The sequence below is a fragment of the Nipponia nippon genome, unplaced genomic scaffold (assembly GCF_047370975.1).
Source record: "Nipponia nippon isolate SJK-2023a ecotype South Korea unplaced genomic scaffold, ASM4737097v1 scaffold_37, whole genome shotgun sequence".
Taxonomy (NCBI): domain Eukaryota; kingdom Metazoa; phylum Chordata; class Aves; order Pelecaniformes; family Threskiornithidae; genus Nipponia; species Nipponia nippon.
In genome coordinates, this window is record NW_028262355.1 from 2,954,873 (window position 1) to 2,972,705 (window position 17,833).

Sequence of the window (17,833 nt, forward strand, 5' to 3'; positions counted from 1 at the left end):
AAAAATCCACTAGTCATAGAAGCGCGGACAGGTTCCTGTCAGGATCTATTTACTAAACTTAAGACCTATTCTGTGGCCATGAAGCAGTTACACTGCACCCACCGCTACAGATAGTAATGTAAGGAGATTTGAACATGGAAATAATCTTGACTATATGGATTATGTGGCTCTGCCTCAGCTCCTACCTTACTAACTGGCTAGCAGACTTCGGCTAAAATTGCCTGGGTTCGCAGTGAAATGCCATGTGCCTGAATTTCCGTTTGTAAGATACTACAGATGTGCCTACCTAAAGCGAGGTTGTTTAAGCTTTTTGTCAGAAAGAAGTTAGCAGAATGTATTCCGTCCTTAGATCTTGCTGCAGTTTTGAACAGTATCTTAACGGCTGACCATGAGTATATTCTGCACCAGCTCTTACTTGGCTTAATACGCAGTAATTGTTTTTTAGCTAACTCCTTTGCTGGTGCTTATTGGTGTTAGATTTATCTTTTTTCCCATAATAGGTCCATTAGTTATCATTTGGTATGATAAGATCCGGTAGTCCTTGTGAAAACCCTGTTGTTCTTGATACTATAAAATCAAGCAATTAAGAAGACACCAAGATAAAGCAAGTGGATGAGAGACAGACAAATATACTGAGAATAGGTTGGGAGCACGAGGTAAGGATAAAATGAAAAAAATAGAGAAGAACAAAGATTAAAAAGTGATGTACTCACTTTCTGTGGGGGCCTTTTTTTGTATGGACAGGTAAACTAAACAGATTTGTAGAAACACCTTTTGCCCTTTCCTGCTCCCCCTGTCTGGTGCTTTTGCCCTGTTGCTGCCGAGTTTGCTCTCTATGCATGTCCTGTTAGGTGCTGTTGACCCTGGTGATTTACTATGGGAAAACAACCGAGATCTTCATAGAATGTCAAAATGTAACTACAGTTAGGTGGGAAGATAAGTATGGGTACACAGGTACTGCTGTTCAGGGAGGAAAGCTCACAAAGGTACAGAAAACAGTCAGCATTGCCTGCTGCCTATCAATGTGTTCGTGCCTCTTGTTGGAAGCTGGCTCACTTTTAAGAGCTGATGTATGAACAAGGCCTTAATACCTGCTTACTAGGCCGTGGATTGCCCGGTTTAAAAAACAAAACAGAAACAAAAAACAGCCTTGTTGCTGCAAAGCACTGGAGGAAAAGAAGCTATTTTCATGTTGTTCCATTTTAAACGAACACTCTTAATGAACGTAGTTTTAAATGTTCTTTGTTGAAATATCCTCTTAAAAATTAATCAGACATTCTTCTTGGTCCTTTTCATACATCAAGCAGCAGCTTTCAATTCTGTGCTGGGTTTTTTAACACGGTGTTTTATTACGTGCTGAAGTGTTGTAGCTATACTGACATGCCCAGCACGGAAACTTTAACCGAACAGTTGCTTCAGTGAGAGCAATACGTTCTGCTTTCTTTTTGTTATCTTTTTGCCCATTTTTTTGTCCCAAGTATTGCTGCAAGGGTAGTGTTTGCTGAAGAAAGACTCTGTATAGGCATTTATTAATAAACATTTTAGTACTTTTTCGTTATACGTTACCCCTTGATAAGCTTGGATGAGAAATGATCTGACTTCCGTTTTCCTTCTTAGTGCTTGGCACTAGCTTTTTGTTATAAAACTACCATTCTTTTGGGAGGAAGGAGACAGAAAAGTTAGGTGAAATTGATACTTTAACTTTGGAAGGAAGGAAGAATAAAAATAAACATTTGGATTTTGCAAACATAATAAGAAAAAAGTTGTTATGTGCAGCTCACCATTCTTTCTAGGGCCCACCTAATTGCTCTTGAAACAGAAATTGTATACTGTTTCATGTTTTCAGTGAGCCTAAGCAGTACGTAGCTGTTACTTCTTGTTCTTCTTAAACTCCTGTTATGAAGGTAGAATGTTTCTTTTAAAATAAACAATAGTAAAACAGCCCTAGCAATTAAAAGATGTTCCCTATAAAGGTGTTACCTTTCTGTAATGTTTTATTTCCATTAATATTCCTGTTAAAGGGAATGGACCACTCACTGACAGGTTTCCTGGCTGAGTGAAACCCTCATCTACTTACTGGGGGAAAAAAAGTAGCAAACCTGGGCTAATTAACGTTAACGTTCGTCTTATTTACAGATATAAGTGTATAGCTCCCATGGAAACTGCATTTCCCTTCGTACTCATAGTTCTTGTGTGTCTTTATTTTCCACCTCCACCATTTTTTCTTCTAACCCTTTTTTTTCTGAAACTTTGACTTTAAATGCAGGCAGGTGATGATTTTCACAAACTGTGTTTTATTTTGGTATGGGTTGGAATGAGAGAACTGGAAGTTAATGCCACCTTAAGCTCAAAATAAAATGGTAAGCAAACATGCTGAATTTCAGAATTTCACAGTAGGTTCTTCTTGTTCTACTGTAATCACAGTTAAACATTTTACTGTACTCATCAAAACAGCAAACCAGTGGCCTTAACAAATAGCATTATTGGCATTTTGTGTCAGTCTGAGTTACTAGCATTACAGGTGATTCTTGCAGGCTGCTTTTTGCAAAATGGGAGAGATACACTTAGCTGGGGTTGGAATGTCGTACGGCTCTTCCGTGGCGTAGCATCCCGGTTTCCTTTTGTAGTGCTGCAGACAAGAGGCTTTGGAAGGACGACGAAAACCCCATGTGCTTCTACTATTGGAACAAGAAGTTCTGTTTTGCTGGTTTCTTCTGTAGTCAAATAGTACTCCAGATTCTCCAGTATCACATTGCTGCTTATTGATACATAAATGGCAAAAGTTAGATTTTAGGAATGGCACTGAAGCCAAGTAAATGTGGCAAGCACATTTTAAGAAGAGTTGTGCTTAGTCAGGATTTTGCCTTTAAGCCTGAGCTGAAGACAAAGTTACCATCCCCAGCCAGTTCTGTTCAGCGTTGGAGGGCATGAGTCAGTGGTTCCAGCCATAGCTGTGTGGTCAGTTGAGGACAAATATTTGACGTTTCAGAGTGAATATTTATATGTGTCTGAACACAGTTTCAGACTTAGTTGAAATTTTCAGTTTCAGACTTACTGTGTCACAAAGGCTCTCATCAGGCTGATAGTTCCAGATCCCTGCAGATAGTTAAGGCAAAGCCTTCCGCAAGGGTAGTAAAGGTATCCATGCTATCTGCTAATCTTTTAGGCTGGCAAGCAGTGCTAATATTGAACCTGAATTTGAGTAACGGTAGATTTTCTTTGCTTAACTTCCTCTATTGTAATGTTTTGCATTTCGCCACCTTGCTGTCGTCAGGGCACTTGAGAGCGACGTTTGGATGGAGGCTATGTTCAAACACATCAGGCCACCATGTTCACAATGTAAACATTAAAAGTGAACCATGTGAAAATACACTTCTTGCTTCTCTGGGTGTGACCACAAGATGTTTCATGTTAACATTTCTACTTAAAATTACTGTTTTTAAAAAAAGAGTCGAAAGTATTTGCATGCACCCTCAAAAAAAGCATTTAGATTAAGCTGTTTCGGAAAAAGAATAAAAATGGCGTGTACAGATGGTAATAAAAAAATATACTTGTTCTTAGAATATCAGTAATACTGTAAAAATGCTAAGGCAATTAAGAAGTTACTTTAGGCCTTCATATTAAACAGTGTTCTATTTGGAAAAAAAATTCTTTTTTGCCGTGACTGTAAAGGCTTTTTCCTTCCGTCTTTGGAGTTAGTGTCTGTCTCCTGTTGGTTAAGTGGGAACAGGTTATTTTTTTTACTGGCGTACTTGCCAATGCTAGTAAGTCAGAATCCTATGAAAGCTATTTGTAACCCTGTACTATTTCTTCTACAATGGTAGCTTTGATTCTGCTATTATATGATCTGGATATTACTGTTTTTTAAAAGAGATCTAAAGGAGAGTTGCCTAAATTGGAAGGAGGGGGTGACTTTTTGTGAAGCATCTGTCTTTTAGTAGGAAGCTATTATTTCTTTCAGGATTTCTTCATACATAGGTTAGTAAATAATTCGTAATGCAGCTCTGGAGATCTTGTTTTGTTCTGTACTCTTGCAAAATGTACGTATCACTACATCTGCAAGACTCTTACGGATAACATTTCTAAAAATGTGCAGATCTCATGTGTAAATAATACCCATGTCATGAAGCAGTCTTGGGTTTGTTTTTAAATCTTCATAAGTCACTGGTGAGATTCATAGTTCCCAAGTCATAAGAAATAATAATATAATTTGAAAAGCCTTACAAAGCAAAGTCTTACGAACTGAAGTTGAGTTAAAGTCCTGTTCTGCAAAGACTTGTATTTGTGCTCGACTTTGAGACCAGGAGTGTTTCTGTTGAAGTCAGTGAAGCAGCTTCCATGATCAAAATGAAACAGAGGCATAGCTCCATAGAGGATGTCAGCCATCTGCCTAGAGATTTGAGAGATGTATTATTTTAAAGGAAACATTTTCTGGAATGCTTTTACAGGTTTGGCTCTTTGTGCCCTCCAGTGATGGAAAGCCAGCGTGAGCAAAAGTGGAGCCTGCTTACAGCTGGGTTGCATCATTTGCATTTCATCCCAAAAGTGGCACAAAGCACCCAGAGAATTTCAGTGTTTCTGATTTGGCATACGGTCAATATGTAGCTGAAGATCTTTTAAAATCATTTTTGTGTAACAAAATGCAAGAAAAGAAGTAGTTTAATAAGGTATTCCTGCGTGTAGAAAGATTGCCCTGCAAAGAAAAACTTTGTAAATATTTTATATATCTCTAGTTTTTACTCAGATGCACAATATGTCGATATAATGCAGATGATGTATTCTAGCCTGAGAAATATATTTTGAAATTATCTGTGCACTGTCTGCCTGATAATATTCCATTTTATTGGTATTATGGATATTACCGTAATCATTCCTCAGGAGCAAGGACCAAACAAAGTGAAGATAGTATATTTGGTGGGTTCGGGTTTTTTTTTTTACTTTATGTGGTGCACAGAGTTAAAACCATGAGGTTTGCTTCTCAAGTTGTACTTAGGCTCCTTGTACTATTAAGGTAATCTTATGAGGCACCTAAGTAAAATTTACGTACACTGACATGCATCTGCCATGGTCAGTGGGATATGAAAGACCTTTGTTGTGTCGGAACGGCCCAGGATGCCAACATGTCTGGTTGCCAGTATCCGCCAGCTCTGTCCTACAAGATTTGTCAGTAGGGCCTGCATTTAGTACTTGCCTCCTTCTTTTGGTTCACATCACCGTCATAACATTTAACCTTTTATTTGATGTATTACAGTGTTTGACACAAGACGTTATGTATAGCTGAACCAAACCTTTTGTTTCATCTATTTTGGTTTGTCGTTTAGAAGACATGCAATATCTGCCAGATGCTGCTTCCTAACCAGTGCAGTTTTGCATCACACCAGAGAATTCATCAGCATAAATCTCCATACACGTGTCCTGAATGTGGAGCAATCTGCAGATCTGTCCACTTCCAGACTCATGTCACTAAGAACTGCCTGCATTATACCCGAAGAGTTGGTTTTCGGTCAGTATAATGATTACTTTTGTTGTCGATTTATGTATAATTTATGCTTTAAAAGTAACTTTCCATTTTCATAAGCATTGTTTGTAGAATACAGCTTCATGGGTTTAAGGTTGTCATGGCAACAATGCTATTAGTACTACAAATTTTGGAATAAATACCACATTAGGATCCTGCTTTGTTTTGGGCATCCGCTTTTGTATGTTATTAAATCAGAATATTAGCTAATCTCATCCAGCCATAAAATGTCAGATTCAGGACTCCACAGTTTATAAGGTCTAGAGAATTCAGATGTATTTTCTTAATTTCAGGTTCTTAAAAGAACCTTTTGAGTTTTTTCAAAACATTGAATTTTAGGTTGTTATCTCTGGTAGAACAGTAATTTTCAGTATTTACTGCCAGAATTTATTATTGAGATGCTGATGGGCGTACAGCACCTATCTGGTTGCTCTCTTTCCTGTGGGAAGTCAAGATTCCTCAGCTCTACATCGCTTGAAAATTACTTTTCTGATTCAAACTGCCTGGTCTTTTGGTTCTTCTTTGTTGCTCTTCAGTTTCCCTTTTATTCTTATGTTTCCCTGTAATGGCGACTCACTGAGAAAATGGGGATCAGAGGCATTTCATGGAAATGTTAAGTTTTGAAAGGCTTGAAAAAGTGTTTTATCTTAGAACTTCACTCGCACTGAATGGCAGGCAGCACAGCAAGAGATCAGAAGAACAACCCGTACAGCCAGGCTTCGCTCAGCACTCCTAAAATATTTCCACTTCACCCTGTCTGACTGGAGAAGGGAGATTTAAAATCTTACAGTAGGCAGCTTCTTCCCCCCTAAGGTGCCACAAGTTCATTTGCTAGGATGGCTGTGAAATCTTCCACAAAGGGAAAAAAGCATTTTTACTGCATCAAACCAGCTGCTGTGGCAATCTGTTTTCAGACTGAATCCATGGCCTGACACGTCTCTCAGCTCTTCGCGTTTCTTTGGGTTCTTCTCTTTTATTCTTTTCTCCCAAGCAGTAGTCTGTCTTGTGCTACAGTTCTCACATCTGCTACCTCCACCCTACTTTCCTTCCCTCTAGTCTGTGGCTCTTGGGTTTGTACGTGGAATCAACTTCAGGGACGCCTGGCCTGCACCAGTAGCACCAGAAGACTCATAAATCCTTCCTTCTGAATCTAAACTAAAGTTACTAAACTTTTCAAGATGTGTCATAAACGTCTCGTGTCACACTAAGTCAGAATTTCTGTATATGGTGAGACTAAACCAAAAATACCGAGGCAAAGAAAAGCAATATCTGGGAGAGTGAACGTCTTCCTTCTCAGGCTCCTCAGCATCTCCTTACCCCCGTGGTGCATTCACTTGAGGAGCAGCATAACCTGTCGTGCCTTTCCGAAGGACCTCTCTGAGGGAGTTCCGTTTGATTTCGGCCATTTAGGCTAGCTGCCTGAACTAAATCAGCTGAAAATTTCAACCTTAAGTTTAATTGCATCCTTCCAAGTTGAAAACAAGAAAGCTGTTACAGCAGTCCAAGAAAGGAAGGCTTGGTCCTTAAGAACTGTTTTAATATACAATGGTGGATGCTGAGAATAAAGTCCAGACAGGATGGGATGGGGAGATGAGAGATGTGACCCAGCTCTCTTGAGGTGACACCTTGGGAGTAGGTCTGTTAATGAGAGGATCGTGCTTTGTACCGCTATGAAGAAATGTTCATCTCTTTATAAGCAGAGATCTTAACAGACCCAAGAAGGACAAGGACCATTTACTTTATAAAATGCATTGGTAAGCGGCGACTAGATAGATATAAACTTGATTAATAGTGTTAAGAATGTAAATTAAGTGCTCAGAAATGAAAGGATGACAATTCATAAAATTCAAAGGTGATACGTTTTAAAAAGGGGATTCTTGAATGCAATGCGTAACTATTTCCTGCTTTATTGCTATCATCAGGGCATTAAAACAGTATCGAAAAATGATTTGATGTTTACATGACAACAATCATACTACCATGATAGATGCCAAAATTAAAATTTTGGAAGGGTAGAGGCCGCCTATGTTTAAATTGTAAAACCCTTACTGCAAAATACTAGTCAATAGGAAATTTGTTCGTGTGACAGGTTATTTTGTAATTGCTTGTTGCAGTGTGTTCTTGGACTATTTGGTAGCGTTTAGTACTGGAGAGGTATGGCACTAAAAGGGACCTTTGTATATGGGAATTCTGTTGTACTAATATTAATGCAATTTTTTAATCATTTCATTTTAGAATAGATGCGGAAAGGTCATAAATTTTCGACACTGCGGAAGTATGTTTTTAAAAAGTATTTTCAGCGTTCCAATCTGATTGATTAATCTGATTGTAGAGATTCGGTTTAGTTTTCCTGAGTTTAAATTACTCTTTTTTTGTTTTTAAATCCAAGGGCTGATTTGATTACCTGTACAGAAAATCATTACCAGTATGTCTTCATTAAATCTAAACAAGGGAAATGGTGGAAATGTTTTCCTTACTGGTTTTCCATTTTGGTGGTAGTTTCTAAATTGCTGTGGCGTACCTTGTACAATCCACTGCATGTGATAAAAACGCATTTTGTAAAATCTCTTTACAAATTTGCAGAGGTTTTAAGCATTCTTTTTACAATCAATAGAATATTCCTCTGTTGACCCTTCTGTCTGTTTTGTTGTAATGCCATAAAAACATGTTCTGACTTCATATCTCTTAGATTTTCAAATTAAATTGGGAAATTTCTTTTTTCTTACTTTCTGATATGCGAATCTCTGTTTATGTTGATTCTTACTGGGTTCTTTAAATTGACAGAATAATGTGGGTTTATCCGGTTGTATATATTTACGTGTGTGTGTGTATATATATATATATGTTTATCTCTTCCACTTGCTTGAAAATCAGTGTTGATTCCATTTCTTTCAGTACTGCTTCGAGCTAGGCTGAACTGACTCTTTTCCACTCTTTTTGCAGCTGCGTGCATTGCAATGTTGTATACTCTGATGTGGCGGCACTCAAGTCTCATATTCAAGGTTCTCACTGTGAAGTCTTTTACAAGTGTCCTATCTGTCCCATGGCATTTAAATCTGCTCCCAGCACACACTCCCATGCCTATACACAACACCCGGGTATCAAGATAGGCGAACCAAAGTAAGCAAAATTAATCTTCTACTGCACTTGCCTGCATTTTAATAACTCGTGAAATTGCATTCTGTCCTGTGCTTATAATCTTAAGAGTCACATACTGTACAACCAACCGTTTGTCATCCTGTTGGCAACGGGTGGAGTTCGTGTAATGTTTTCATGAGTTTTTAGCTGGGAATTTATTTGGCAAAGGTTAAATTTCCATGAACGTAGCAATAATGGTCCTTTAAACACTGCGCGCTACAAGAGAGTAATACAGTAATTACAGAAATTATTCGGATAGGCAGCTAGTGGTGTTGCTCGTTCTTATTTTTTAATCTGCTTAGCTCATCTGCATTTTTACTGTGAATTAAGATAATGTGATTCCAAAAAGAATTGCTAAGACTCGTCAGGGCTTACGCAGTGATTTTCATAAGAGCTGGTTGAAAAGGTGGGGAAAAGTGATTTTTTTTTTTCTTCCCTATTACATGCTCACAGATCGTCATCTGGGTGAATCTGGAAAATTGATTCTTTCAGTGCCATCAGTTCACAGGGGTCAGGGTGCGTACTTGTGAGAGACGGTTTTAGAAGCGGCAGTTGTCGTCTCTGGGCTCACCTCGGGCGCTTCTCACGGGCTACGGCCGCCTGTGGTACCCTTTCTTTTGGTCAGGCAGCCACTCGCTTGTCGGGCAGTTTTTTTCCTGCAAGATCTGTTCTCCTCTTTCTGTCTACTAGATTTTTCTTCATGCCAGCCGTAGGTTTTGGAAGTGGTGAGCTAGGTTTTTGCTTCCGTAAGACAGTCATGTCTCAAGGAGAGCAATTCCAGTGTGTTATTGAGAGGTGCCAGCCTTTAAGCCATTTCCAGCCTTGCCCCTCCAAATCAAAATAGATGCATTGCTGGAGCTGTTTATATAAGGTTTTTTCTGATACGTTATCTCTTTTTTCTGGATTAAAGCAGAACTGATTCTGTTCTGTAGCTGCGAAAAGCTGTGCATGAACATGGTGGCTTACTGACAATGGTAACACCGGGCACAATCAGGAACGCGGCTTCGGGGTCTTTGTTTTAAAGATGTTGAACATTCAAGGCCGCCGCTGAAGCCAGTGGGAGCTGCAGGTGCCGATGCATGTGAAAATCGGGCATCAGATCTCATCGGTCTTAGCCTGATGCCTTCTCTTTGCAGGCCTTTGTCTTCTGCCTTTTCTCCTCTGTTGGTACAAGTGCTGTATTGAGAGTAAATATTCAGGTATTTAACTCCATGTTGGTTTTTTGGAGTGCGCGGAGCACACTAGTACATTTTAATAACTTGCAGACTCAGGAAAATAGAAGGCAGATGAGAGAAACAAGGTACCATATAATGTAATAACCAGATTTCAGAACAATTTGGTTTATCACTGTTTCTTCTAACATATTAACAGGAGATTTATTCTTTAGGGTGTTTAAAGCAAAATGGCAACAAACTTAGTGTGTCTGATACCAAATTAAGACATTTCTACCCAGTGAAAAACGATACCTTGTTTTAATTCAGGATGGTATCTTCAGCGAGAGGCTTTGAAATACCAACATTTAATCTAAAACTTGTTTCAGATTCCCATAATTTTCATTAGAGAAAACCAAAAGATTAAGATCACCATTTGCGTAAGATACTTCACATGTGAAAAGTGCAGAAGATTGCTTGAATTGTGCTTGGATCTGCTGAACTGTTTCTGATCAACTTCGTGAATTAAGTATTTTGCATTAGTTTTCTTTCCATATAGATGTGCTTATAATTGTATTCTTTTATGAATTTGGTTATAAAAAGACTAAAATAAGAGTTTATGAAGTACTATTGTATTGTAATAAATCATAGAATTCATAGTTGAGTGCTCCTCTTAAGAAGTGGTGTTTTCTTTAAATTTGCCCGTTTTAATCAAGATGCTGTCTTGAATGCATGCAGAGTGATTAGTAGGATTTTCCCAGTCTTCGCAGCGTTTGGAGTTCTTTGCTTCCATTTCACAAGCATCTGTAGGTAGTACAGTGTTGCCACCGACACTCAAGATGCTTGCATTGACTGCTGTTTCACCATTTAATAAGGTCTATCTCAAGCTATCAGGACCTGTGGTTTTCCTCAGAATTAACTACATGTGTTTTTGCTACTCAGTAGCAATTTAAAAAGGAAATGTTTTTGTGGTTTAAATTAGTTGGTTTCTGAGAATATTTCTCACATATCTTGGTCAAGTTGACATCAAATGTTTGTGCCATTGCTCAAATTCTGGTTTCTCTGCTGTAATGTTCCGTGTTAAAATCACAGAACAGCCCAGCTTGGAAGGGACCTTGAAAGATCATCGGGTCCAGCCTTTTGTGGGAAAGGAAGCCGAGATGAGATTATCTAGCACTGTGTCCAACCGCATCTTAAAAGCCTCCAGTGATGGGGACTCCATCACGTCCCTGGGGAGGTTGTTCCAGTGAATGATTGTTCTCACTGTAAAAAATTTCTTTCTTATATCAAGATGAAGCCTCTCCTGGTACAACTTGTACGCATCGCCCCTTGTCTTCTCTGTGTGGCTCCATGCGAAGAGAGACCCTCCGTCCTCTTTGTAGCCACCCTTTAAGTACTGGAGCACTGTGATGAGGTCTCCCTGAGCCTTCTCCAGGGAGAAGAGACCCAGCTCCTTCAGCCTTTCCTCACAGGGCAAGTTCTCCAGCCCTTTGGTCATCTTCGTGGCCCTCCTTTGGACCCTCTCCAGTCTGTCCGTGTCTTTCTTGCGTTGTAGGGACCAGAACTGGACACAGTGGTCCAGGTGCGGCCTGACCAGCACTCAGTAGAGCTGACAAGCACTGTTGTATTTGGGGAAATATATTCACATTTGACCAGTCTGCTCCTGCTGGTTTATCTGTATCGTGTTACCTAGCATCTACATTGCATATGACTGGCGTACATTTTGAAAGCTTAACAATTTAATTACTGAAAAGAAGGAATGTAATACAGTCATATAACACCATAGATGTGACTACATAAGCTCAATTAAATTTCTGTTCTCCTGAAGTAACAATTTTAAAACAAATTAAAAGAAGGGTACGGTAGCCGCCTGTGTTTGGAAATGTGAAGCTCTTGAGTTTTCATTGAGTGTATAAAAGGTGTCTGAGCCTTGAATGCGAGTCTCAGACGTCACCCGGTGGGCAGATGTTGTTGAACTCCGCGTGGCCGTGTAGCCCGGCTTCTGGGTGTTCCTCTGGGCACCACAGGGGTGCAGCCAGAAGCAAGGGCTGGTGCGTCCACCCGTCAGGGTGCCTGGGGGGGAGTTACTGCTCCTGTCCTCTAAAGGGGCTGGGGCCAGGCCGGTCCTGAGGGACTCTCTGCTGGTTCACCCTTTTTTGTTTGTAGGAATGGAGCTCCCTGGGTAAATGGCTGTGTGCCTCTGGCATTTACTGGAGCTGTGTGATTTACAATTACATTGCAGATGGTTGTTTCAGAACAGATACAGTAAACTATTTGGTGTGTGAAAACTGAAGTTTATGTGCAGTGATTCTCAGTGGGATCAATTTAGGTTACTTTAATATGGGGAAATGGATGGCTGTCTTGTCTTTCAACTTTGTGAAGCTCTCTCCTGTAGCATACCTAAGATGCTACAGGGTTTTTATGGGAGACAAAAGCTCTATGTGATTTTCTTTTTTCAGTAAACAGGGTAACTTCATAGGAATGGCACTAAGATACTTTTCATGGCTGATCTCTTTTTGGATATTGGAGAAATTCTTGTTTATCGAGCCAGATTATGGATATATACTGTACTATTGGTACAAAGTATATTATCCCACAAGTACCATTTTTTTAAGAGGAAAAAAATATGGGAAGGAGAAATGCCATACTCTGGTGCAGAGCTTTCAGAACACTAAACATCTTTTACGTGATATGAAAGTACTTTCCTGTGAGATAACATCTGTCTTTATTCTGAGGTAATATGTGAATTTGTTAACACGATTTTTTAAAAGCAAAAAAGTGCATGTACTGTGCCTGTTTTGGTGTGTACTCTGGGGCAGGGGCAGTTGCTGAGTAACCACCCTGGTGGTGTGATCGCAGCTGAACTGCCTGCCTTACTCAAGTGTCCTGCTGAATTGAGGTGGTTTTAAGCTTATGTTAAACACTGGCTACTTCCATTATAAAACAAATGAGCATACTCAGTTGCATGTGTTTAGGATTGAAAATCATGCTCTTGAATGTGACTGAAAGAAATACTGGAAGTAGGTGTAGTCACAACTCATACTATGAGGTATGTCGGTATGAATTTAACGGAGTACAGTCTATTCTCAGAGACCTGTCTGAAACTTGGATCTCTACCAGATAGTTTTTGTGCTTCTGTGAAAACAGAGTAAAGTCTTTTAGCTTAAATAGAAAATATATATATTCAGCTCTTAGTGTTTTTAGGGAGATATAATTTTTGTACGTGATAAATTCAGAAAGGTGTCAGATTTTTTTGTAGCAGGTTGACTTTCTCCCGTCCGTGCTCATGAGTGCTACATTACCCAGGCACGTGGTCACGAAGGGCTTGGGAAGAGCATTGCCAGCAGGTCGAGGGAGGCAATCCTTCCCCTCTGCTCAGTGCTGCTGGGGTAGTGGTGCAGTACTGGACCCGGAGCTGGGTCCCCAGTGCGAGAGAGACGTGGACGTACTGGAGCAAGTCCAGCAAAGGGACACTAAGATGAATAAGGGACTGGAGCATCTCTCATGTGAGGAGAGGCTGAGGGAGCTGGGACTGCTCAGCCTGGATAGGAGAAGGCTCAGGAGGACCTTATCGACGTGTATAAATACCATACGGGAAGGTATGGGAAGAAGAGGGAGCCAGACTCTTCTCCACGGTGCCCAGAGACAGGACAAGAGGCAGTGGGCACAAACTGAAACACACGAATTTCCACCTGAACACAAGAAGTCACTTTTTTACTGTGAGGGTGGTCAAACACTGGAACAGGTTGCCCAGAGGCTGTGGAGTCTCAGCCTGTGGAGACATTCAAAAGCCGACTGGACGTGGTCCCGGGCAGCCTGCTCCGGCCAGCCCTGCTGCAGCAGGAGCTGGACTAGATAACCTCAGAGAGCTCCCTTCCAACCTCAGCGATTCTGTAGTCTTCTGCTCCTTACTTTAGATACAGTAAGACTTTGAAGCATATAGTAGATCATAGTTTATTTGATTAAATTATGTAACCCTGCGATGATAAATTTATATACTACAAACCTGAAATCATTCCAGCTGAGATCGCTGTCTAGTTCCACCACAGATGATAAAGCAGGGTTTCTAATTTCTCCTGTCTAAATGGTTCTAATAGAAATATACATCATTAAATAATTAGAGAATTATTTTTAATTCTGCCAGTCTTTATTTACATCTTGTTAACCTGGAACAAGTAACTTTACTCATCTCTCTTTAGCACCTAGCCATGGGATCGACTACTCGGCAACAGGCACCAAAGTGCTGGGATTCTGGATGTCAGCAGTGGCATGTGAGCAATGAACCAGAAGGGTGAAAATCACCCTGCCGGGGCCAAGGCTGTGATACCATCTTGTGCCTCGGCTTGTTTGCCTGCTTAGTTAGTCATCAGGCTTGACGCTTCCTGACTTTTGGACAAAGTTGCTGATGGAGATGTCAGACAGCGTTATAAGAGACAGGACGTAAGGGACAGAAGAAAAATACTTGGTGTCCCAGGACTGGGGAGTGTGTGTGGTTAGTACCAGCTCTCTAGCTTGTGACGTTACAAGCAGATTCACTACAGAACTGCAGCAAGTACTTTTCTGAGGAAACTCTGGTTTCTTTCTTGGATGGAGTGGAGAGGGCTGACAGTAAAATCACTGCTTTAAATTCTCTCTAGCTGCTCTGCTGAGATGGGATCAAGACAGCGGAGCGTGCTTAGATACTCAGTAGCTCTGTGTGCTGTGGCCAAGGGAAATGATCCCGTGCACAGCGAATCCTTCGGCTCTTTCTGCCCTTAGAGCTGAAACAGTGCATCCCGCAGAGCGTGCCTGTAACAGCACTGTGCCTGGAGAAGGTGCACGCTCTCTCTGTCTCTGTCTCTGCTCAATTCAGCCGACCTGCTGGGGTGGTGATCCGTTGACTTTTTTCCCCAGAAGTTGTGTCTTATGATCTCAGTTAAGACTATTAGTAGGATAGGTGGGTTTATATTGATGTGGGGTACGTGAGGTGAAACTGCATTTTAGGAACCTGGCGTTTCTTTCTTACCAATTATTATCGAGAAGCATTTCCTATTTCTGGCAAGCTCTTTAACACCTTTCATGTGGGAATTATCCAAGAAGTTAGGATTCTGAAGGGGTATAGATCAGTAAGAATGTGACAAACTAAAATACCTGTTTCGAATACTGTTTAAGAAGCTTTTATGGACAGTAGTGTGGGGGCTCAGAGGGTGGGGAAGGGGCTCCCCTTTCTAAGCACTCTGTGCTGACTAGGTGAAGCTGGCAGGGGTGTGTTCTGCTGTGCCTGTGCCGAGTATGTCGTCCCCCGCAGAGGGTTCACCCCAGAAAGCAGTACGATAGTACGTAGGTCGTCAGAGGATGCGGTGTGAATAAATAAATTTATCTCAGCGTATGTAAGAAACTGGGACCACTTGATATACCACAAAAATAATATTTTTCACAGTTCATATGATTAAGTGTGCTGTTTTTCATTATTTCAAATATTTGGACTCAGGGAATGGCTTGGACGTTGAAGCAACGTCCCTGTTCTTGTCATCTCAGAACACAGTGGAGTGGTCTGTAGAGTTCTTGAACAATGTGCTACTGATGGTAATTGCTTAGAGGGACATAGAAAGGACTTGGAACATTTATGTGGATAATGAGAAAACTCAGCATTCTAGCAAGCAGGGTTTGTTGGTTGTTTTTTTTAATGAGAAGTCATTCTTTAGGACAGCGATCAGGCTCGAATTGATGGGATTAGGAAGACTGCTGTCGCAGAGGAAGCGCCTGTCATTGCACTGAGCACCTCTTGTTGGGTGACTTTCTTTGCACTGAACTTTTCCTGAAGTGCTACCACTACTGATGGCTAATGGATTAGATTTCTCTCTCATCTGATGATCTACGGCAAACTTCTGTGTTACTTTTCTTTCACGTGTCATTTCCTTTCATTCATTTTCCAAGTTAAAAAAAAAGTGTGGTGTTTCTGAAAGAATAGAATTATTTACTGTTTATAAGCAGATACATTAAAGGATTGTAGTTTGAATGTCTAATCTTGTTACTCACCTTTAGTTGCCAGGGAAATCATTCTTCATACAATCAAACATGCAGATAAGCAAAACCAACAAGCAAAGTATCAAGTAAATAATTACGTAGAATGCAATTTAAACTATACTTTTCTTCATAAAATCATCAGCAAAATGAAACAAGCTTCAAACTATTGTCATGTAGTGGTTGTTGCAGTGTTTAGATCAGAGGATTATGTTTCTGGTTTCCCTATGTTTTTTGTCTGTTGGACAGACACTTGACAAGGATCTGCTAAAAATACAATGATTTTCAGATTGTTTAATAACTTTCTTAGGATTTTGTGATACAGAATTTTGGCTATCATATTGATTTTTAGGGACTATGCTTTTAGTGTCCAGTACTTACCTAGTTCTTTGTTAATTAGTATATCTATATCTAAAGCACTTTTGAAATTATATTAATAGATGCATTGCTTCACCAGTTACACAGCGACTAAAACACAAATAGCTTTTGTTACAATTTTGACTAGAATATTGCCTATCAGAATGGGAAATTTAGGTAGCTAATTTCGGAAGTCGCATATGCCCTGGGAGGGGAAGTTGTGGTTTTGGTGGTGCCTCTCCATTGCTTCGACAGACAGATTCTTAAAGGCCTGTAATTGCAAAGCAGGGAAATACCATCCTGTTAAGTTTCAGCTTCGGAGCATTAACGGAGTCTAAGCCTGGCATTCAGGAGGCTCAAAGCCACATACGTTGCCAAAAATAATTTTATCTTGAAGTGTATTACCAGTCATGATCGAATCAATCACTCCCTTTACAACCTGAAACAGGTATATTGTCCTTTAGTTATAATGAGAGTTCAGAAACTAAAGGGATTTAACTTTCGGAGTATCCTAAGCAGATGTTGCTGTTATATACGTAACTGGCATATGCTGTTGTTTTCTGGCTTCTTGTTTGCACTTTTTAATGATTTTTTTTTTTTCTATTTTTCTGTTTTTTTCTATTGCTCCCATATTTTGAAATTGGAGGATGTTTTGAATTAGTTTAATTTTAACTTTTTTCAGGCGGTGTGAAATGATTGCTTAAACATGTCAGATCTTATCTCTGCTGAGAAAAAAAGTTAACATCATGATTCTTGCAAACAGATCATCAACATGACTGACATTGTTTATTGTACTTCTGTTTTTAGAATAATATATAAATGCTCTATGTGTGACACTGTGTTTACTCTACAACCTTTGCTCTATCGCCACTTTGATCAGCACATTGAAAACCAGAAGGTGTCTGTTTTCAAGTGTCCAGACTGTTCTCTTCTATATGCACAGAAACAGCTTATGATGGATCATATCAAGGTGTGTAGGCATCTTCTCTTGTTTCGTTCGTAGATACCATTTGTCATGCAATATATGCTGTGAGAAAATACTGTAAAAAGGCACAGAATGCCAAGAAGACTGCCGAGAGAGATGTTAATAATTCCAAAAGAGTAATCTGTGAATAATGTTCTCCGATGTTAAAATGTTATATTTTGTATCGTCTTCGGTGTATCTGTGATGTAATCACTAACTCAGTTTTTCTATATGAATGTTGATTTTGGTACACTAGGAATATCTCAGTGCATTGCATTCAGTCGGTCATTTTATCAAAATAATAATGAGTATAGTGAAGTAAGTTAGTCCAATCCTAGTAAGTATTGAGCCTTATTTACAGTATCCTAAGTATTACTCCAGTTGTTAGGAGTTGAGAATGCTGTGTACATTGTAAAATCAAACCTTTGATGTTCAGAACTCACTGGTAGGAACCAGTATGTAGGGGTTATTTGTGAGTGTGTTTACAGACGAACACGAACACGTGCATGCTTTGAAAAAAACTTGAAGTGGATTTTCTCATAAATACCCTTATAATTGAAGAAGATTTACTGTCATTCTTGCAAATCACGTTATTAAGAATCAGCAGTCCCTGGGCTATAATTTGTTAGATGTGTATTTTAAATATGCTATGTTACCTTGTTTTATATATACCAAATCTGTTAGCAGTGCTGAAATTTCTTA

The 17,833-nt window shown here is 39.8% G+C and overlaps 1 protein-coding gene across 18 annotated transcripts in view; it reads left to right on the forward strand.

Annotated features, from left to right (window-relative positions):
• The window catches only part of ZNF532 (zinc finger protein 532), a 52,543-nt gene that overhangs the window by 18,897 nt on the left and 15,813 nt on the right, over positions 1–17,833 (forward strand). For 16 of the 18 annotated variants that reach the window (XM_087772751.1, XM_087772748.1, XM_087772749.1 and 13 more), the window contains 3 exons: positions 5,322–5,503; positions 8,462–8,638; positions 16,975–17,137. The exons of 1 other annotated variant lie outside the window; for it this stretch is intronic. In XM_087772751.1, the coding sequence (XP_087628877.1) occupies positions 5,322–5,503; positions 8,462–8,638; positions 16,975–17,137 (522 nt within the window). The remainder of the gene's footprint in view (positions 1–5,321; positions 5,504–8,461; positions 8,639–16,974; positions 17,138–17,833) is intronic. One more of the 18 variants, XM_087772744.1, reaches the window with a different exon arrangement.